The sequence below is a fragment of the Peromyscus californicus genome, unplaced genomic scaffold, assembly GCF_007827085.1.
Source record: "Peromyscus californicus insignis strain IS unplaced genomic scaffold, ASM782708v3 Scaffold_9__1_contigs__length_137607984, whole genome shotgun sequence".
Classification (NCBI taxonomy): domain Eukaryota; kingdom Metazoa; phylum Chordata; class Mammalia; order Rodentia; family Cricetidae; genus Peromyscus; species Peromyscus californicus.
In genome coordinates, this window is record NW_026294617.1 from 55,540,464 (window position 1) to 55,558,358 (window position 17,895).

General features: G+C 38.8%; 1 protein-coding gene across 5 annotated transcripts in view; it reads right to left on the reverse strand.

The window, feature by feature from the left end:
• Positions 1 to 17,895, reverse strand: part of Wdr49 (WD repeat domain 49) — a 164,724-nt gene that overhangs the window by 106,557 nt on the left and 40,272 nt on the right. For 4 of the 5 annotated variants that reach the window (XM_052731666.1, XM_052731665.1, XM_052731667.1 and 1 more), the window contains 4 exons: positions 17,389 to 17,829; positions 16,682 to 16,858; positions 15,695 to 15,869; positions 528 to 695 (listed from right to left, as the gene is read on the reverse strand). In XM_052731666.1, coding sequence (XP_052587626.1) covers positions 528 to 695; positions 15,695 to 15,869; positions 16,682 to 16,858; positions 17,389 to 17,802 — 934 coding nt within the window. In that variant the 5' untranslated portion in view covers positions 17,803 to 17,829. Of the gene's footprint in view, positions 1 to 527; positions 696 to 15,694; positions 15,870 to 16,681; positions 16,859 to 17,388; positions 17,830 to 17,895 lie in introns of those variants that run through there. The other variant, XM_052731669.1, reaches the window with a different exon arrangement.

Below are 17,895 nucleotides of genomic sequence, written 5' to 3' on the forward strand. Positions count from 1 at the left end.
TTTTGCATCAAAAAATACTTCCTTAATAAATTAAAGCTATGATAGCCTATAAATTCACAAAAATTATTAGAAACTGTAGTCTGAAAAGTATCTAGGATTTGCAGTTATACTGGTGTGTGCAGGTGTGTATATGCTGGGTGTGTGCATGTGCGTGTGCTCACATGTGTGTGAGTAATGAAAGTGATGTATTTGTTTGAGGGTAGCATTTGACAGTGTTAGAAGGATTACAGAATAGCAGATGCTGTACAAACTGTCTTCTTTCCCTATATCATCTTCCACCCCTACCAATTCCAATAAAAAGACTCATTAAAGCATCGGGGTGCTTTCTCATATTTCACCCCGGTGTAATTCAAACGCACCGCACATCATATGCATCATTATCAAACATTCTCAGGCAATAAAATGTGAGCTGCTCAAGTTGGTCTCCCTGGCAATAAAGCAACAAGGTGCTCTACTTCCCTGCATACAAATATGCATCCTAGACAATTTATGAGGCCCTCATAGTTATCATGATTTATTTTACATACCAATTAAATTGAGCTGGGAGTGGTAATCAAAAGCATGAACGCCCTGGGCAATGTTGAAAGATGTCATTTTAAGGAGTTTTTTTGACTTCTCTCTCCAAGCCATCACCACAGTATTTGTACTGCTGGTTGTACTGGAAATGAAAGCATCCAAAGAGGCATTGTAAGTAACTGAAAAAAAAAAAAAGAAAAGAATCTTGAATTTTTTATCTTAGCAAAATAGAAATATTTAAATATATAATGGTATTATATATTAATTAATATATAGTAATATATAATAATTAATATCAGAGTGTGATGACACATCCCAGCTCTCAGAACAGCTCACTCACCCATTCCCTACAATCAAAGAATTTATAGCAAGAAACCACAGCGTATTCTCCATTCTGACCTTCCTCTACATTAGAAATACCTTAAGGTTTTGTTTGTTTGCTTTTATGGAATATAGAGTAGAAAACAACACTCATCACAAAAATCTTGGAGTATTCTGTAGACAGAAAATGAACAAGGGATCATTACTTTTTTACTCTTCCTCTCAGACCTGAGGCAGACAGACAAACAAGAACCAGCAAGCACCTGCTTGCTATAGCTCACAGTTAAATAATTCTTTATGTAAATTTTGACCAATCTAGAATGTTTAAGAGTAGACGGGCCAGGACTCAGACCTGGTCTGATCCCCAAGTGAAGCTAAGATTCAGATCAAGATAGCTGACCCTGTGTCAGATGTTGTGGAGCAAAATCCTATTTCCTATGTAATAACAGCCCAGCCACTGTGTATCATGATGGGCTTTATTTTTCATCAGAATCACAAGCTCCCAAAGGCAAGTAACTGCTCCTTGACCAGCATGAAACATGATACCTTCTACTCATACAGACATTCTCTCTTGCTTTTTGCTCAGATTATAATTACCTGTATCCAAAATTGCAAGATTTCTGGCTTAAAACCAAGATAAAATTCCTGCCTCACACAAAGGATTTTGTCATCTGCATAGAGTAAAACTTGTTAAACAGAAGTGCTTTTATTTATTTTTTTCTACTTGCTGCTTACTAGGTAGAATCAAGTGAGGCAGACTAGGAAGACAATTCTCAGTGGACCAGGAATATTTCTGTACATCCAATGAAACTGAGCACTGGCTGCCTTTTACTCAAGATCATCTTTTCAAAGACATGCGCACTGCAAACAGCCTTAGAATGCAGAGATAGTGCCTCCCTTCGAAGGAAATGGCAGGCATGCCTGTTATCCAGAAGAACCAGAGCAGTTTTCTCAGGCTCAGAAGGAGATGCATGTCCTATGCCCATATAAAAGGCTCAGGTTCTCTACAGAACCTGGGTTTCTTCTCTAAAACATCCATGTGCAGGCACAAATGTGCCTTTTGTGTACCTGGAGCAAAAGTGTCATGACTTACTCTGCTTGCTTTCCTATGAATTATATATGTATTTAATTTTTTAATCTGTGACACAGGCATGCATATCCTCCATCACTGTAGGAGTTTTCGTTCAATTGCTCACTTCAAGCAGTGTACTACTGGTTATACTTGAGTCAATATACTTACTCTCTAGCTAAACTGAAAGGAACTTAAGGGCTATCGAGACAGCTAAATCCAGGTCAAGGTGCTTGATTCTACATCTGATGACCTGAACCCGATACCAGAACCCGCATGATGCCACATTCATGCCACAGTGCACTCACAGACCATGCATATTCACTCACAGAGTCACACACAAAGAAATGAACATAAAAATAATTGTTTTCAAAGATGTGAAAACTCAGTCTTCAAAACCCTCAGCAGGTATTGCTATGATTAAGTATGTGTAGCCTCTCAAATTGATACATTGAATCCTACCTTTCAGGGTAATAATAGGCAGGGTTCACCTTGGGTGGTGAATAGGGAATTATAACTTTGGAACTGGGATTCGTGTCCTCATATAAGAGATATAAGGGAGTTTGTTTGTTCCTTTTATTCTGAGAGGACACAGAGAGAAGATAGCATTTATAATTCAAGAAGTGCCATTCTCCAGAAACCATGTCTACCAACAGTGTAATCACAGAACTTTACATCCTTCAGAACTATAAAAATAAATATCTATTATTTATAAGATGTTCAGAATATGGGCTTATATAAATGAATATAAACAAATTTCCAAATGATTACTAAAGGCAAGGAAGCTGAACCATCGCTAGTACAGTCCTTTCTATCTAACCTGTTCGATTGAGTTCATTATTTCTGAAAGCAGCTAGAATTTATTGATTCAGGAGCTGATATTAACATGAGAATGGCTTGATTTAATATATTTCATATCTATCTTCCTAGCAAATAAATATCTCACATGACCAATTTATATTTAATGAGATTGAAACTATTTAGAGTGCCACCTACAGATATCCCTTCCCAAAGGATGTCATCTAGTCTTCAGAATTACTTGCTATTTGCTAACACCTGTGATGTGATGAAGAGACTGAAGAACTAGATTCACGCTGTACCTTATACATGTGTTTCTGAGCTTAGGAAAAGGGACATGTAAGTCAAATAATTAGACAACATCTTATCCCATAGTAAATTGCTACATTGAATAGTACATGGATGAGTACAAAGAAAGACATCATGTATGAGTCAGTGTTTTGAAGACATTTCACAATCTATTGATGACAGAATTTTATTGATGAGGGGACAAAATGCCTCACTTGTATCAAAGGAGCAAAATTAAAATGAGGAACTTCTTATGTGCATCAACTGTTATGTATGCTTAGCAAAAGAACATTTAAGTATCATCTATGGGTAGGGCTCATCAGTTAACTGTACCTACTGCTCTTGTGGAGAACTGGAGCTTAGTTCCCATCATCCAAGTCTAGTGGCTCACCAAGACTCCAGATCCATGGGATCTGACACCCTCTTCTCATCTACTTGGGCAACTATACCCATGTGCACATACCTACTCCAGATACACAAACCTACATATAATTATTTTTTAATTTAAAAATTAAGAATCCCCCAAGGGAAACTGCATGACATTGCATACTTGTGATGCCATCTCTGAGATGGGAGAATGGAAAAATATAAATTCCAAAATTTTGAGCCCACAGAAATTCAACCTATCATCTAATTTTACAGATGAAGAAAAATGAAAAAGAAAAACCACCAAAGCAAGTTTAATTATAAGTCTAAAGACAGAAAATGACTATTTCAAATTTGGGTCTGGAGTTCTGGTATTAATCCTCTGATCAGAGTAATGGTGCATAACATGGAATATTATAGATCCAAGCTCAATGCTAGACTCTAGCAGAGCCAGAATACAACCTGTCTGCAGAGCCAGACTCCATGACAATGGGGACATCTCATGTTGTAGCATGCAAAGGAGTCACTGGGAGATTAGAGTGAAAATGCAGATTCTCACTGTGCAAGCCTAAGATTGGGCATCACTCACATAGTACTTGATACTGGTGCTTTATACTCACTAAGGACCACACGTAAAATAACAAGATGCTGGAAGAATTCTGTATAGACATTACTTCATACTCTAAAGGACCAATCAACAGTTCTTAAATTTCAGAGAGCAAATATTTATTTAAAATCTCATGAAAACCATTGATTCCATGAGAAAGCTGTGCAAAGAGACAAATTTTTGTATAAGATACCAGAGTTTTAAGAATCTCTCCACCATGATTCATACATGATAGAGCTGAGAAACTCAGTCAATGAACCTCTGAGCACAAGGTAATGTTGGATTAGAAGAAAATTCCACACCTGCTTTTTTATGTGGCTCTTCATTTTTTATTTTTGGAAAAGGGTTTTGATAGGTACCTCAGGTTGTCCTGGAACTCACTATATGGCCCAGTCTGGACTCTAACTCACCACACTAGCATCTGAGACTCCCAAGAGCTGAGATTACAAGTGTGTACTATCATACCTGACATCCCTCGGGTGATTCATAACGTTTCTTTTACTAATTAGTTTTATCTATTAAAGCACAAAATAGATACTGCATTTTAGCTTTTACTTCTTTAATGCAAATAAATTTAATCAGATTTTGATGTTGAACTGAACACAATTTCTCCAAGACAAACAGAAGCCAAGATGCAGAAGAGAATTTTAGAAAGGGAAGCACCCTCTGGTACATAGAATAACTCGATATGAAATGTCATGACACAGAAGAGATACTACTGGAAAAGAGGGTCCATGTTTCCAGTCTGTTTCTAACTCATCCTCTATTATTAATTTTCCTTGCCTTATGGATTATTTTTATAATGATGAAGGTAATTTGCTGAACCCTTCTCATGTACCAGGCAGCATGCCTGGAGCTCTTGGTCTATCATAATCTTCATTGTGTAAGTTATTTGAAGTTTGCTAATGAGGAAATAGACATTCCAAAACTCAATTTGCTCCAGGTCATGTGGCAAATTACAAATGGAGAAGAGAGTGAACTGACTGTGAGTTCTCCTTTTCTCTTCTATTGTATCCTTCCTTTGCATTCAGCCACACTGCCACACATATGCCGGGGCCACATCTGGGACGATTTTTACTATAGGCTACATTTCTGTTCCCTGTGGCCTCACTCTCAAACAACTCCCCACTTGAACTTCAGTCTTCCCTTTCCTGACTACTTCATGTTACTACTGAATCCCCACGAGAACCATCGTCCTTTATCTTCCTGAATATCTCCATCCTTTTCTGTCATCCACTGTATTTCTTTCTTGTGAAAGAAAAAAAAAAAGAGATACTGATGGAGAGAAGTGGGAAGGTAGAGAGGGAGGGAGGAAGAGAGAGAGGGAGGCCTAAAGGAATAAGCAGTTCATGTAAAGGTGAATGCTTTGAGCTTCATTAGAGAATAGTTAATTTCAAGGGCATTTCACCTGCTGTATGATGGTAATTTTTCCAGATATATCAGAAGAACAAATTCTGCAGGTGTGAAGTGCCATTCAGGGACTCACTTGATATATTCCTTTTGTTTATGGAAAATGTTTAAGATTATTATAGCATGGCACTTAAAATCAATATTGTAAGATCCAAAAATACAAACCATTGCACTCTAACCATATCATCAAGTCCTCAGAAATTCCATAACGTGATTATAATAGAGCAAAGTTTCCTATCCAGAAAATTACTTTGTCACATGTTCCCCTGTAACCCCGGTTGGTTTGGGGGAGATGTAAGGCACAGAACTTCATCCCGCTCTAGTGTTCAAATTACTGTTCTAAGACTTGAACGTGCAGCTTACTGGGTGATATTTGTGGGTCGGCAAGGTCACATACTGGAGCTTCAGCAATCCGCGTCTCACATCGAAATCAAGATATGACTTGTTTCTCATTAAATTGTAGAACTATAGAGCTCTGGGGGAGACGTGAGTAAAAGATGAGAGAAGAGCCACGGAGCCATTTCTTTAAAGCCAAGTTGCCTAAGAAAGGAAAATGTTTTCCTCACTTCTTTAATTGTAGTAGGGATAATAATACACTGTGATAAAAATAAAATTAAAAGAAAGAACACCTCTCTAGCACATTAAGCTATAGAATAAGATGAGCTGGACAAATTACTTATTTGTTTTTCACACTCCTGGTGAGTTTGAAAATTAGAAGAAATATTTTAATTTTATGTAACATTTTAAGAATAAAAGACAAACTGGTTTTTTTATTATTATATTTACTTATCGGTCCAGTAAGATATTAACTTTCAACAGTTCCACACTACTTTGCAACACAGGAATTTAAAAGAACATGAAAGCCTCCTTTTTAATTTTTGACATCAGGGTGTGTGTGTGTGCACAACTTGAGAAGAGAGGAATGGGGAAGTTGAGAAAGGATAGCTGGGAGGGGCTGGAGAAAAGAAAAGAAGGGCAAAGTGTTGTAATTCTATTTCAATTAAAAACATACAAATAAGCTGAGTGGTGGTGGCACACGCCTTTAATCCCAGCACTCGGGAGGCAGAGGCAGGCAGATCTCTGTGAGTTAGAGGCCAGCCGGGGCTACAGAGTGAGCTCCAGGAAAGGCACAAAGCTACACAGAGAAACCCTGTCTCAAAAAACAAAACAAAACAAAAATAATAATATTAATTAATAAATAAATAAAACCATTTAAATAAAAATTAAAGACACAATAAGAAGGCATCAAGGGAACCTGCCATTCGTCCTTATCTGGGTACTGTCAAAATGACCCCCCTGTTGGTTAAGCGGCAGCCCACTGCTGGATGCTGCTGTGGCGGAAGAATCATGAGCCATGGTTACCTTTCTAGAGCTTTATTGAGAGAGGGAGAGAGGGAGAGAGAGAGAGAGAGAGGGAGGGAGAGAGAGAGAGAGAGACCACATGGAGGGGGGAGAGTATGGAAGGAGAGAGTGCAGAAAGAAAGGGCACAGAGAGGGAACGCCCTTTTTTTAGGCTGGGACGCCATCACAGGTTGGTGACGTAATTAAGGACATAATCCTTACATCCCAGACTTTCGCTTATTATTAAAAAAAAGCAGGTAGATGGGAATAGGGGCGTCATTCTCTCAAAAGGGGAGTCTTCCAAGGTAGATAGGTGTTGTGGGATACTGTTTGCGATTCGTTTGCTCTGGAGACATGTATCCCTCTTGGCTGTGGCTGGGAACCTTCTGTCTGACAAGATGCTGGTGACATAGAAAAAAGCTTAGAGAGAAAAAAAATCATTATTATTTTATGTTGGTAGATCCAGCCTGTCCAGATGAATTTTGAAACATGTTAAGCTTTATTAGAGACAGATTATTTCAAAGCACCTGTTTCCTTTACTAGTTTGGCATGCAGGAGACAGGTGAACAATTGTTAAAAGCATCTCACAGTAATAGATGTTTACATTAAAGTCTTTTTGTAGCACCCAGATGCTTTTGGGTCTGGGGGTGTAAATATCTTTTAGCTGTTACAGTTCTTACTTGATGATCTCTGGCTTCCAGTTCTGTGGTGGTTCTGTACCGTTAGCTGAACAGTGAGTTAGAACAGGGAACTGGGAAGAGAAAGGCTTGTGGTGCATGAGAATTTATTTATTTATTTATTTATTTTGGAACTAGGGACAAGGCAAAGATCAGGGCCCTGTCTGTATGCACGTGAGAAACAGGCAGTAGAACTGGAGCAAAGCAATGAGCTCTTATTAGCTGGAAATCTTTTTTCATTAAGTAACTCTGAAAGTGCAATTAAATCTGGTGAGGTGGGTAAGGCTGTCCTCTATACCCGACAATAGAAAGGAGACGTGACATCCCCAAACTGCCAGGACTGAGTCAGTGGTTCTGGTGTCCAGAAGGACAGAAACAGATCGCTTCCCTGTTGCGTTCTGGGTTCCCTGCCATGTCTGTAGCCAAGCCTAGGTCTGCTGGAGGTCTTAGCTTGATGTACCCATTCGTCTTGGTGCCTGGGTGCAGTCAGCTGACTGGTTGTCATTATAGGAGGCACTTTTAACAAGGCTGTTGATGGCCTGGCAGGGCATTCGCTAGCCCGTGGCCTTTTCCTCACTTAAAACAGGGACCCAACAGCTTTTGGGAGTCAGCGAGTGCCAGCACTTGGAAATCTTGTTTTGGGGCTTTTATCTCTTCCCTGGCACACCTTAAATGCCACAGATGACTCTTCTGCCTGTGGGGTCAGGAGCCTTGCACTCCAGATGCTTAAGTTTTAGTTGGGGAGGTCTGGGGAACAAGAGATGGATTTTACTCCATGTCCTGATTTTTTTTTTCTTGATGATTGATGGCTTAAGGACAGCTTTTGAAAGATCTGCCAGGAGGCAAACTATAAACTGATCTTTTGGAAGACTTGTCTGAGGCTATAAGCTGATTTTTGGCTTAGGAGCCATCCTGAATACTGTAAACTTTTTTGTATGGATCTTAGCCGCTTCTCAAGGCAATTTGAGAATGAGTGGATGGAGTTAAGGTGAGTTAGGGCAAGAGTTGTAGAAGCTGCCCAAGCCCACCCATTTGAGCCCGCCCACTGCTGGCAGAAGTCAGACAGAAAAGGTTGCACGTGGCAGAGGCAGAAATGGGGAGGGAGAAGGGTTTAGAAAGCTTGGGGATAAAGTAACTCTTTTATTTGCCCATTCACTGGCAGACATTTCCCCAAAGCTGTTATGCGGCCAGATTTACCAGTACCTGCCCCATCCGCCAATGTAAGTAGTAAATGTATCTGCCCCTTTGTCCCATGGCTGTAGCCGAGAGAAAAATAAAAAATTAAATTAACAAACCAGGATCAGACTCCAATCTCGGGCATCCCAGAGGAGTGAAGAGAGATCTATGAATCAGCTCAAGTTACCCATCCTCTTCGTCAAGGGATGGGAAGGGCTGCAGCTGTGCTGCAGTTGGTCCATGGTGAACCCAAAACAGCATTTACCACCTCGTCAAGAGCGAAAATCTGCCTGCCGTTGCCAGCACAGTATGAGGACAACCCCAGGGGTGTCCGTTGCAAAGAATATAGCTCAGACTACAGCAGCGAGAATGGCAGACTCACTCACTCACTGTGGTAAAGAATCATGGTGCTAGCAGTAGTGGTAGCTGTGTAGGGGCCCAGCGGTGGCGAGGGATGCGTGCACACTCACGGTCTTGTGGTCTCACTGGACGGGGGAGGAGGTGGCAAGTGGTAGCTGTCCCAGCAGGTCCTTGGTGGTCCGAACAGCACCAAATGTTGGTTAAGTGGCAGCGCTCATGGCTGGCTGCCGCCCACAGCGGCCATGCCTACTACTGGATGCTGCGGTGGTGGAAGAATCACCAGCCGTGGTTACCTTTCTAGAGCTTTATTGAGAGAGAGAGGGAGAGAGGGAGAGAGGGAGAGAGGGAGAGAGAGAGAGAGAGAGAGAGAGAGAGAGAGAGAGAGAGAGAGAGACTGTGTGGAGGGGGGAGAATATGGAAGAAGAGAGTGTGGAAAGAGAGGGCACAGAGAGGGCATGCCCGCTTTTTAGGCTTGGACGCCATTGCAGGCTGGTGACATAATTAAGGATATAATCTTTACATCCCCAAAGTAGCAATTCGTTAATGTGAGAAAGTGATTTGAAAATGAAAACCAATATCCCAAAGTGAGGGAATGCTATTGAATGCCCTTAAGATAAGACAGAATCCACCACTCTACATTTGGAACAGACCCTGAATTAGTGCGGAAACCTGGGTTATTCATAACCCAGAATTCTTACAGGGTTCAGGCTTTCATTCTGAGTCATGTGACTAAACACATTAAGTTATCCTGACAGTTTTACATGTTTTTTGGTTTGTTTTTTGTTTTTTTTTATGAAGAGGTGTCATTTTCAGTTTTTTGTCATACCTTGTAGTCCCATTCCCTAAGACTTTCCCCCTTTACCCACAGGGCTATTCATACTCCAAGCAACAATCATGTAAAAAGGAAATATGAGAAACAAATGTCTACATGATCATTAAAAGTCAAAATGTGTTTTTAAAACCAAAATCTATACTGCTAAGCACCTTTTAAAATAAGAAATTTCTGTGATTTCCAGAATGCCAGGCAGAAGTGTGTGTATAATACAAGCAGGCTGAAGGAAGAAAGTGTTTTCTTCAGACACAGGTCACCAGCTAACAGCTAATTTCTACTGCCTTAAACACAGTATGACTCCTGGCAAAAAAAGAACAGCATGGTCTAGCTACTCAGTGATGCAACCTCCTTTACCTGGAAGGGATTTCAGTTCTGGGAAGCAGAGCAACACAGGCACAAGTCCCTAGATTCAGCTTCTCTTGCTAGCTTAATTCCCATCAATTATGAAAACTCCCTAAGGAATCACAACCTGGTGTCTGTGCTTAAATTCTCTGGCACCAGCTCTATTAATTACTGCAACAATTATGATTTAGTTATCATTGTTAAGCTGGTGGTTATCACCTTCTGTTTATGACCCAAAGTGGAAGAATACATTTTGGTGTGAATAAAGCCTACAGTTTTTGTTTTAGCAATATTTTCTAGGCAAGAACTGATGACTAAGTGACAGCCCAACTAGTCATTTATTTGTTTGTTTGTTTGTTTGAAACAAGATCATGCTCTATGGCTCAGGATGAACTTGAAATGTCTGTGTATCCCAGGCTTACATTAGACATACAATCTTTCCTCAGAAATTGAATCCCAGAATTAAAGACATGCACCACCACACCTGGCTCATGTTTCCTTAATAGCTACATTCTCAGACAATAACCTCTGAAGCATGCCTATAGAAGATCATTCCTAAAAAGGAAATTCTCTGAGATTCAGGACAATCTCTCCACTACTGCCCTAAATATCTACATTCATTTTGTAGTCATTTCAGAATGCAATTATTTTTTATTAAATGATATAGAACCACTCAGACAAGATGAACCTATTTTCTCCTTCAAAATTTTAATACTAAATCTTAACTCCTGTTTAAAGCATATGTTAACATTTTTATAGCTAAAACTGAATTTCCCCTCTGACATTTCAATGTAACAGGTATTTTACCCTTAGTTTTGCTAAATATGTATTTCTGTAGTTGTTTTTCTATCTTCACTTGTATAGTCTCTTATCCTAAGAAAAAAATGTCTGAATATATGCCTGAGAAATTGCAAGAATATCGATCCATGCTGCAGCAGTGCTGGATATCAAATCCACGCAACCGTCACGGGGCTGCCCTTGGCAGAGCATGTCTTGGGAATCAGTGAGCATTGTCCATGACTGCTGCAAACCACAGGGAGCTACAGTTTGCTCTGTCATCCATTTCTCCTCTCTTCCTCTTCATTTTCCTCTTCCTCCCTTCTCCTCATACTAGAACAACTGAGCTTTAGACAACAGAAAGTCATATTTAAGCTTGTGTTCATTGCTACATCTCAGAAGATCCCTTTTCAATGGTTAAGAGTTAAGTAGTTCCATGTTTACAGGCAGTTGAGTTTTAAACCTAGAAACTGAATAAGGAAAGAATTTTAAATTACTCATGTGTGTGTATGTGTGTTCACATACGTGTGCTTGTGTGTGAGATAAATTGTGTGCCTATATGCATGAGATATTGTGTTTGTGTGTGTGTGTGTATGTGTGTGTTTGTGTGTGAATATCCACATGCACTAGGGCCTCATGTAAGTGAAGTAACTATCTTATCACTGAACTATATACCCAGCCTTCTTCTCAATTTAATTTTGTGATAGAGTCTCAGAAAGTTCCCAACCTAGCTTTCAGTTCACTCTAAAGCTCAGGCAATCATGATTCCCTTGCCTTAGTACTGAGTAGCTATGAATGGTTAGATTATACATAAATATATTTACACACAGAGGTAGATGATAGGTAGATAGATAGATAGATAGATAGATAATGATACATGATAAAGATAGATAGATAGATAGATAGATAGATAGATAGACAGACAGATAGATAGATATTTGATGTTTAATACTGATTAGCAACTTGACAGGACCCAGAATACCCTTAATATAAGCCTCTAGACATATCTGTGAGTGCTTATCTAAATTAGAATGATTTCTAGGCAGGCCTGTGAGGAATTTTCCTTATCACATTTGCTAAAATAGAAAGACCCACCCTGAATGTGGTTGGCCATTAAATATAAGGAGAACCCAGGGAAAGATCCTGCTTTACTTGCTTGCCTTTATATCTCACTGAGAGTTTAACTATGTGTTGGTGAGTTCATTTCACCTATTGCTGCCATTTTACTGTTGCTGCTGTTCACTGACATTTGAACCCTGAACTAAACACCACTAGCTCTCAGGAATCCTCTGCACCAGACTAAAAGTGCTGAGACATTGGGCCTCCTGAACTGACAAGCTAGCTAGTTTCTGGTTTACAGTGATTTTAGGAGGCATATTCTCACACAGGATTTCTTAGGTCTTAGATACAAACTTCACTCTGACTTATTTCCATATTTTTTTATCAACAGATGAGAATGATATGATGAAAATATGATGAGGAGCAAATTTACCCTGACCTGAAGAACAATCTCATATTGCAAACAAAGAGACAAATGACTCATGGACAAGGTCCTGTGCTATTAATAGTGGTTTATTTTAAAGATGCTTAAATGAAATTGAGGTAGAATTTGCAGTAGATCTTGAGTAGGAAGAAAACATTTGAACATCACTCATCTGCAGAAACTCTTACTTGATATAACCTCAGCCTCTTCAAAAGGATCATACTACAGGCTACTTCTTATTTACCCATGTTACTATAAAACAATGGAACTCAGATAATACACTAAACTTCATACTACAGGTTAACTCTTATCTATCCATGTTACTGTGAAATAATGGAATCCAAATAATACACTAAACTTCAAAGACCCACTACACTAGATTACAGAACTTACTGCTTTATTTTTATAATTTATTCTTTCATTTATCTATAAACATATAGCACTTAACTCAAACACAGCTCCAATAACTTCCTTCAGTTCATCTCTAGTACCTTGATCCTTATTTTGGTATCACAAAAATTTGACACATAATTTTGTGCCTGTCATAATAGGACATGATCAGGAAATGTCCAGTTTTGTTTTTCACCAACTAATATCCTGCCAAAATCAAAGGATGGATAGAATGTACCAAATATAGAATTCATACTGAAAAAAGTCATAATATAGTGTCACTTGTATAGAACTTGAGTTGGGGCCACATGGTAGAAGATCAGTTACAACAGCATGTGATCTGAAGCTTATAAAGCTGCTGGAGAAGCCAACAGTTGGTACACTTGACCATCCCTCCTTTAGATTATGTTAAAAGTTGAATAGTAATATTAATTTCATTAGATATTATTCAAGTCAATGGAATTGCTAATTTCTATTCTTTTGAGTGGATTTTCATTAATGTGGCATTTTTGACATGAGAAATATCACCATGGTTCTTTATATCAGAACAGATATTATGCACTTTGCTTCTGAATCATCATATTCATTCTTTAAGAAATAAAGTACTTATGAAATCATTAACTCATTAATGGTATTAATGGTTGAGTTTTAAGAAAGTACTAGTATTCTATAAATGCTGATTTAAAAAATAATACTATCACAAAGAACTACTACACATGTACTCTAGACAAGAAGAACTCGGATATTATATCAAATTGGAAAAGTGAGGGAAAAAAGGAAGGGGGAGGGAGAGAGAGGGAGGAAGAGAGAGAGATAGAGACAGAGACAACAGAGACAAAGAGAGATTTATCTATAATTTGAAGGCAGAAAAAGAAGAACCACATGTCTAGTCCCAGCCTGTCCTGTGTAATGACACTTTCTCTTAAGAAAGAAAGCAAACAGAAAAAAAAATGAGTATGAAGTGATTGTCTTACGGTTTCTATTGCTGTGACAAAACACCAGAACCAAAAAGCAAGTTGAGAAAGAAAGGATTTACTTGGCTTATACTTCCATATTGTAGTTCATCATCAAAGGAAGTCAGGACAGGAACTCAAACACAGCTGTGGGTACCATCAAAATTGATAAAGGTTCGATTTGAACAAGAGAGACCTCTTAATTAGAGGAGGTGATAGTTCATCAATCAGCATGAACATCCAATTTAAACTAACTTATACCAGTAACACATGCCTTTTCATTTAATCAGATAATAACTTGCCAAAAAGGAACATCCCCAAAATTAGTCTTGGGGAAAGGTTTTTGTTTTTGTCTTTTAGGAGAATGAAAGTTAAGGAATCTGAAGAACACTGGACAAATGAGACAACTGAAGAAAAGGGACAAATCATCTATCCCAGGAAACAGAGTAAAATGGCATATGGGTATATCATCTAAAAAATTTTATAAGTCTTCCTAAATGTTTGTTTCTGCCCGAAAGTTGCTTGCATCCTTCTCCCATTTCTCAGGTAGTATTATATCCTTCTGAGGTCTTTGATGTAGTTGAAGACTAGATTGTTCCTCAGTTATGATAAAAGATAAGTTAGATATGAAACCTTAGACTCACAAATATAGGAGAGATAGGATATCTTCTTTAATTTTGCCAAATACAAATAGACTAGATATTATAAATAGACTAGATATTGTAACTGTAATTCTTGCTAGATAACTGTTTTGTCCTATGTAATTTTACTATATGAAAGTTAAAACGTTCCTTTTAAAAAAAAAAGAAAAGGGGAAGTGTTGTGGATATCACTCTGTATAAATAAAATGCTGATTGGCCAGTGGCCAGGCAGGAAGTATAGGCGGGACAAGCAGAGAAGAGAATTCTGGGAAGTGGAAGGCTGAGGCAGGGAGACACTGCCAGCCGCTGCCATGAAAGCAGCATGTGAAGATGCCGGTAAGCCACGAGCCATGTGGCAAGGTATAGATTTATAGAAATGGATTAATTTAAGATGTAAGAATTAGACAGCTTGAAGCCTGAGCTGTTAGGCCAAACAGTTTAAATAATATAAGCGTCTGTTTGTTTATTTTATAAGTGGGCTGTTGGAATGCTGGGGCTTGGTGGGACCCGGAGAAAACTCTCCAGCTACACACGGCAAGAACCTGGAAGCAGGAGCTGATTCAGAGACCATGGAGGGGTGATACTTACTGGCTTACTCCTCCTGGCTGTCTTTTAGAACTCAGGATCACCAGCCCAGGGATGGCACTACCCACAGTGGGCTGGGCCTTCCCCCATCAATCACTAATTAAGAAAATGCCTTACAGCTGGATCTTATGGAGACATTTTGTCAAGGTTCCCTCCTTTCAGATAATTCTAGTTTGTGTGTCAAGTTGACATAAGACTAGCAAGCACAGTGGGCTTTCTTATAAAATATATTTAAAAAATTAAAAGTACATGTCTACTTAATAAAAGTAATGTCTAAAATATATAGAACAAATTGTCAGTAAAATTAAATAAAAGGTAAAAAAGAAAGAAAAAGAAGAAAATTACATGTGAAGACAGCCAAACTGTGTTTCTCATAAGAATACAAAAACGGGGTAAAGAAAAGAAGCCCTTTTGAGGAATTCATTAAATTCTTTACTGAGCAGCGTGTGGATGACTGACACAGGGTAGGATCAGAGTGGAATTGAAACTGAATAGATTCTATGACAACTTTCCTCTGTCTTTTGAGATTTCTGAGTGCATAGTTCATCTGAATTCTTTGAATGAAGCATAAATTTTAGGAGGAAAGAAAAGAAGTAATTCCTGTCAGCATTCAGGGGATAAAGTGAGTCTAGGCCCAAACCTCCAGAGAACCAATTATTGGTTTCTAGAATTAAACATTCTGTGTGAACCATTTTCATTAAAGAATATAAATGTAGAAGTTGAAAATGATGGTTTCCTCGTATTACTGTTCTAATTCAGTACCTTGCCTGACCCAGTCTCCACGATGAAGTGTGTGCTGTAATATGTGACAACATTTGTGACTTCCAGAGAGCAGCTCTGCCCAGTCGATGGTCATTGTTGCTTCTTCATCATCACAGGCATTAGCAGGCCGTTCAAAAAGGGAAATCATGGCTGCTGTGAAAGCAATCGCTTGAACCTTGAATCATTGAAAGAGAAACAAACATATGCAGTGTAAGTGCTATCCAACAGTTCCGCATCCTTTATGGTTAACAAGAAAGGGATCATGAGTTAGGGAGGTTTTCTCCAATATTACTTAAAGCATTCAGGCAGTGGCAGTCGAACCACTACACAGTCAGTGAAGTGGTTTCCAAGCACAACTTTCATTTTAAAAAGGACTTGCCATTGACAACAGTAAGAATGGAAGCTTTCACAATCATGAAAGAGAATTGACCGTTCAAGCCTCTTCAGTGTCCGGCTCACTCCAGTGTCATTGAGTAAGTAATGATTCCTCTCATCTAAACTGCAATTTGATAGGAGGAGAAATGGCTGTGTCCAATATCACAGGTTCATTGTTACCATCTTTCATGCCTCGATTCCTTTGTTAGGTGTCACAGAATATGAACACTCTCTTGGCTGTTTGATAATGGACTTCCCCCAAATCAAAACAATTATCTTGAAAGGCCCATTGGAAGTTAGTTCAGACATTTATTAGTAAGTAAATATTTATTAATATTGGAATCTAATGCATTAATCATTTTATAATGTAAAGTTTGTAAGTTTTTAAACTAGAGAAATGTGATTACAAGCAGACCAGGAGATCATAATGAAGGTTTGTATTTTATCACTAAAAGGAGGGATGGTAGTATCACTCATCCTTCCTATATCTACGGGGAATTGCCTCATAGTTTATAATATAGAAAGTGATACTCGAGGCATTTCATTTTCTACTTTTTGCCACAGTTTGAGGATTCAATCCTTATTGTGCCGTCTTATCTTCCCCTCACTTACCTTTCCAGTTATATCCCCAAAAGAAAGGATGGATTCTTTGGGATCAAGAGGATTATGCCAGTAATCCATGCATATGGGAGTTCCTCTCAGGCCTTGCAGTTTGTACTGACAAGGAAATTCTTCTTTGGACAGTAGATCATAGAAACAAATCTCTTTGCTTGTAAAAGCCACTGCTATCTAGAGTAGCCAAGCAGAAAATCAAAGGATATTTATGGTGGATTTAGTGAAATTATTATACAAAGCAAGCACGCAAATCTAATTTCCAAATGAGATGTAGTTCTCTGCGAGTCGTTAGCAGTGTTATGGAAGTGTGCGTAGTACAGAGGTATTTAATTCTAACATTGGATTTTAGCCAAAAATCAAAACAAAACAAAATACTTTTATCATGAGAGGCATTCAAGCACCCTTTTTTCTCATTTCAATCCTACATCCACTAGCACCCTCCATCCCTAAAAATATTGACAATCAGATAAGAAATGAAAAATACATGAGTCGTTATCTGTGATGTCATTTTAAGACACCCAAGTGAAGGGCTTTGGAAAACAAGTACTTCTGCTTATATCCCCTCCAGCTAAGATGAGAGGCACCAAAGATGAATATGGTTCTCTGTCACTCCTGGTGTTGCACTTGATACTGGCTAGGGGCTTTCCCTCATACTTTTCTAATCTTTTTCATAAGTAGAGAGTGTATTTATAAAGATTTTGTACCTTGTTAACATTTTCCAGAGAAACCAAACTTGTCACCCAGAGGTGTTTGAGTTTGGCAGCATCTGACGTGATAGGAAGTGATTCCTGCAACTTCAAGTTCTCTCCCCAGATTCCTAGTAAGCCTTCCTTGCTAATGGTCAAATAACGACTTGAATTCTTTAAGTAAACTACTTTCTGAATGGTGTCCTTGTGCTTTCCTGGGAGGAATTCAAGATCCTTCCATTGGGGAACCACTGTTGCCTTTGTCCGTTCTTCTCTCTCATAAAGCGATAGCAGTACAAATGAAATCAACTTGTCCCAGTCAACGAAGCCGTCCCGGGCCACATCCACTCTGTCAAAGAGTTCTCCAAATTCTTCCTTTGTGCCCCAACCCACAGTCTCTGTCATCTTCTGTATGAATTCTTCCCTGGCCATACAAATGGTTTGTCTTGGATCTTGGGACTAGAAATGGGAAGAGAAAAAGATAGACAACAGAAAAATCATCACACAGAGAAGAGCTTTGTGCTG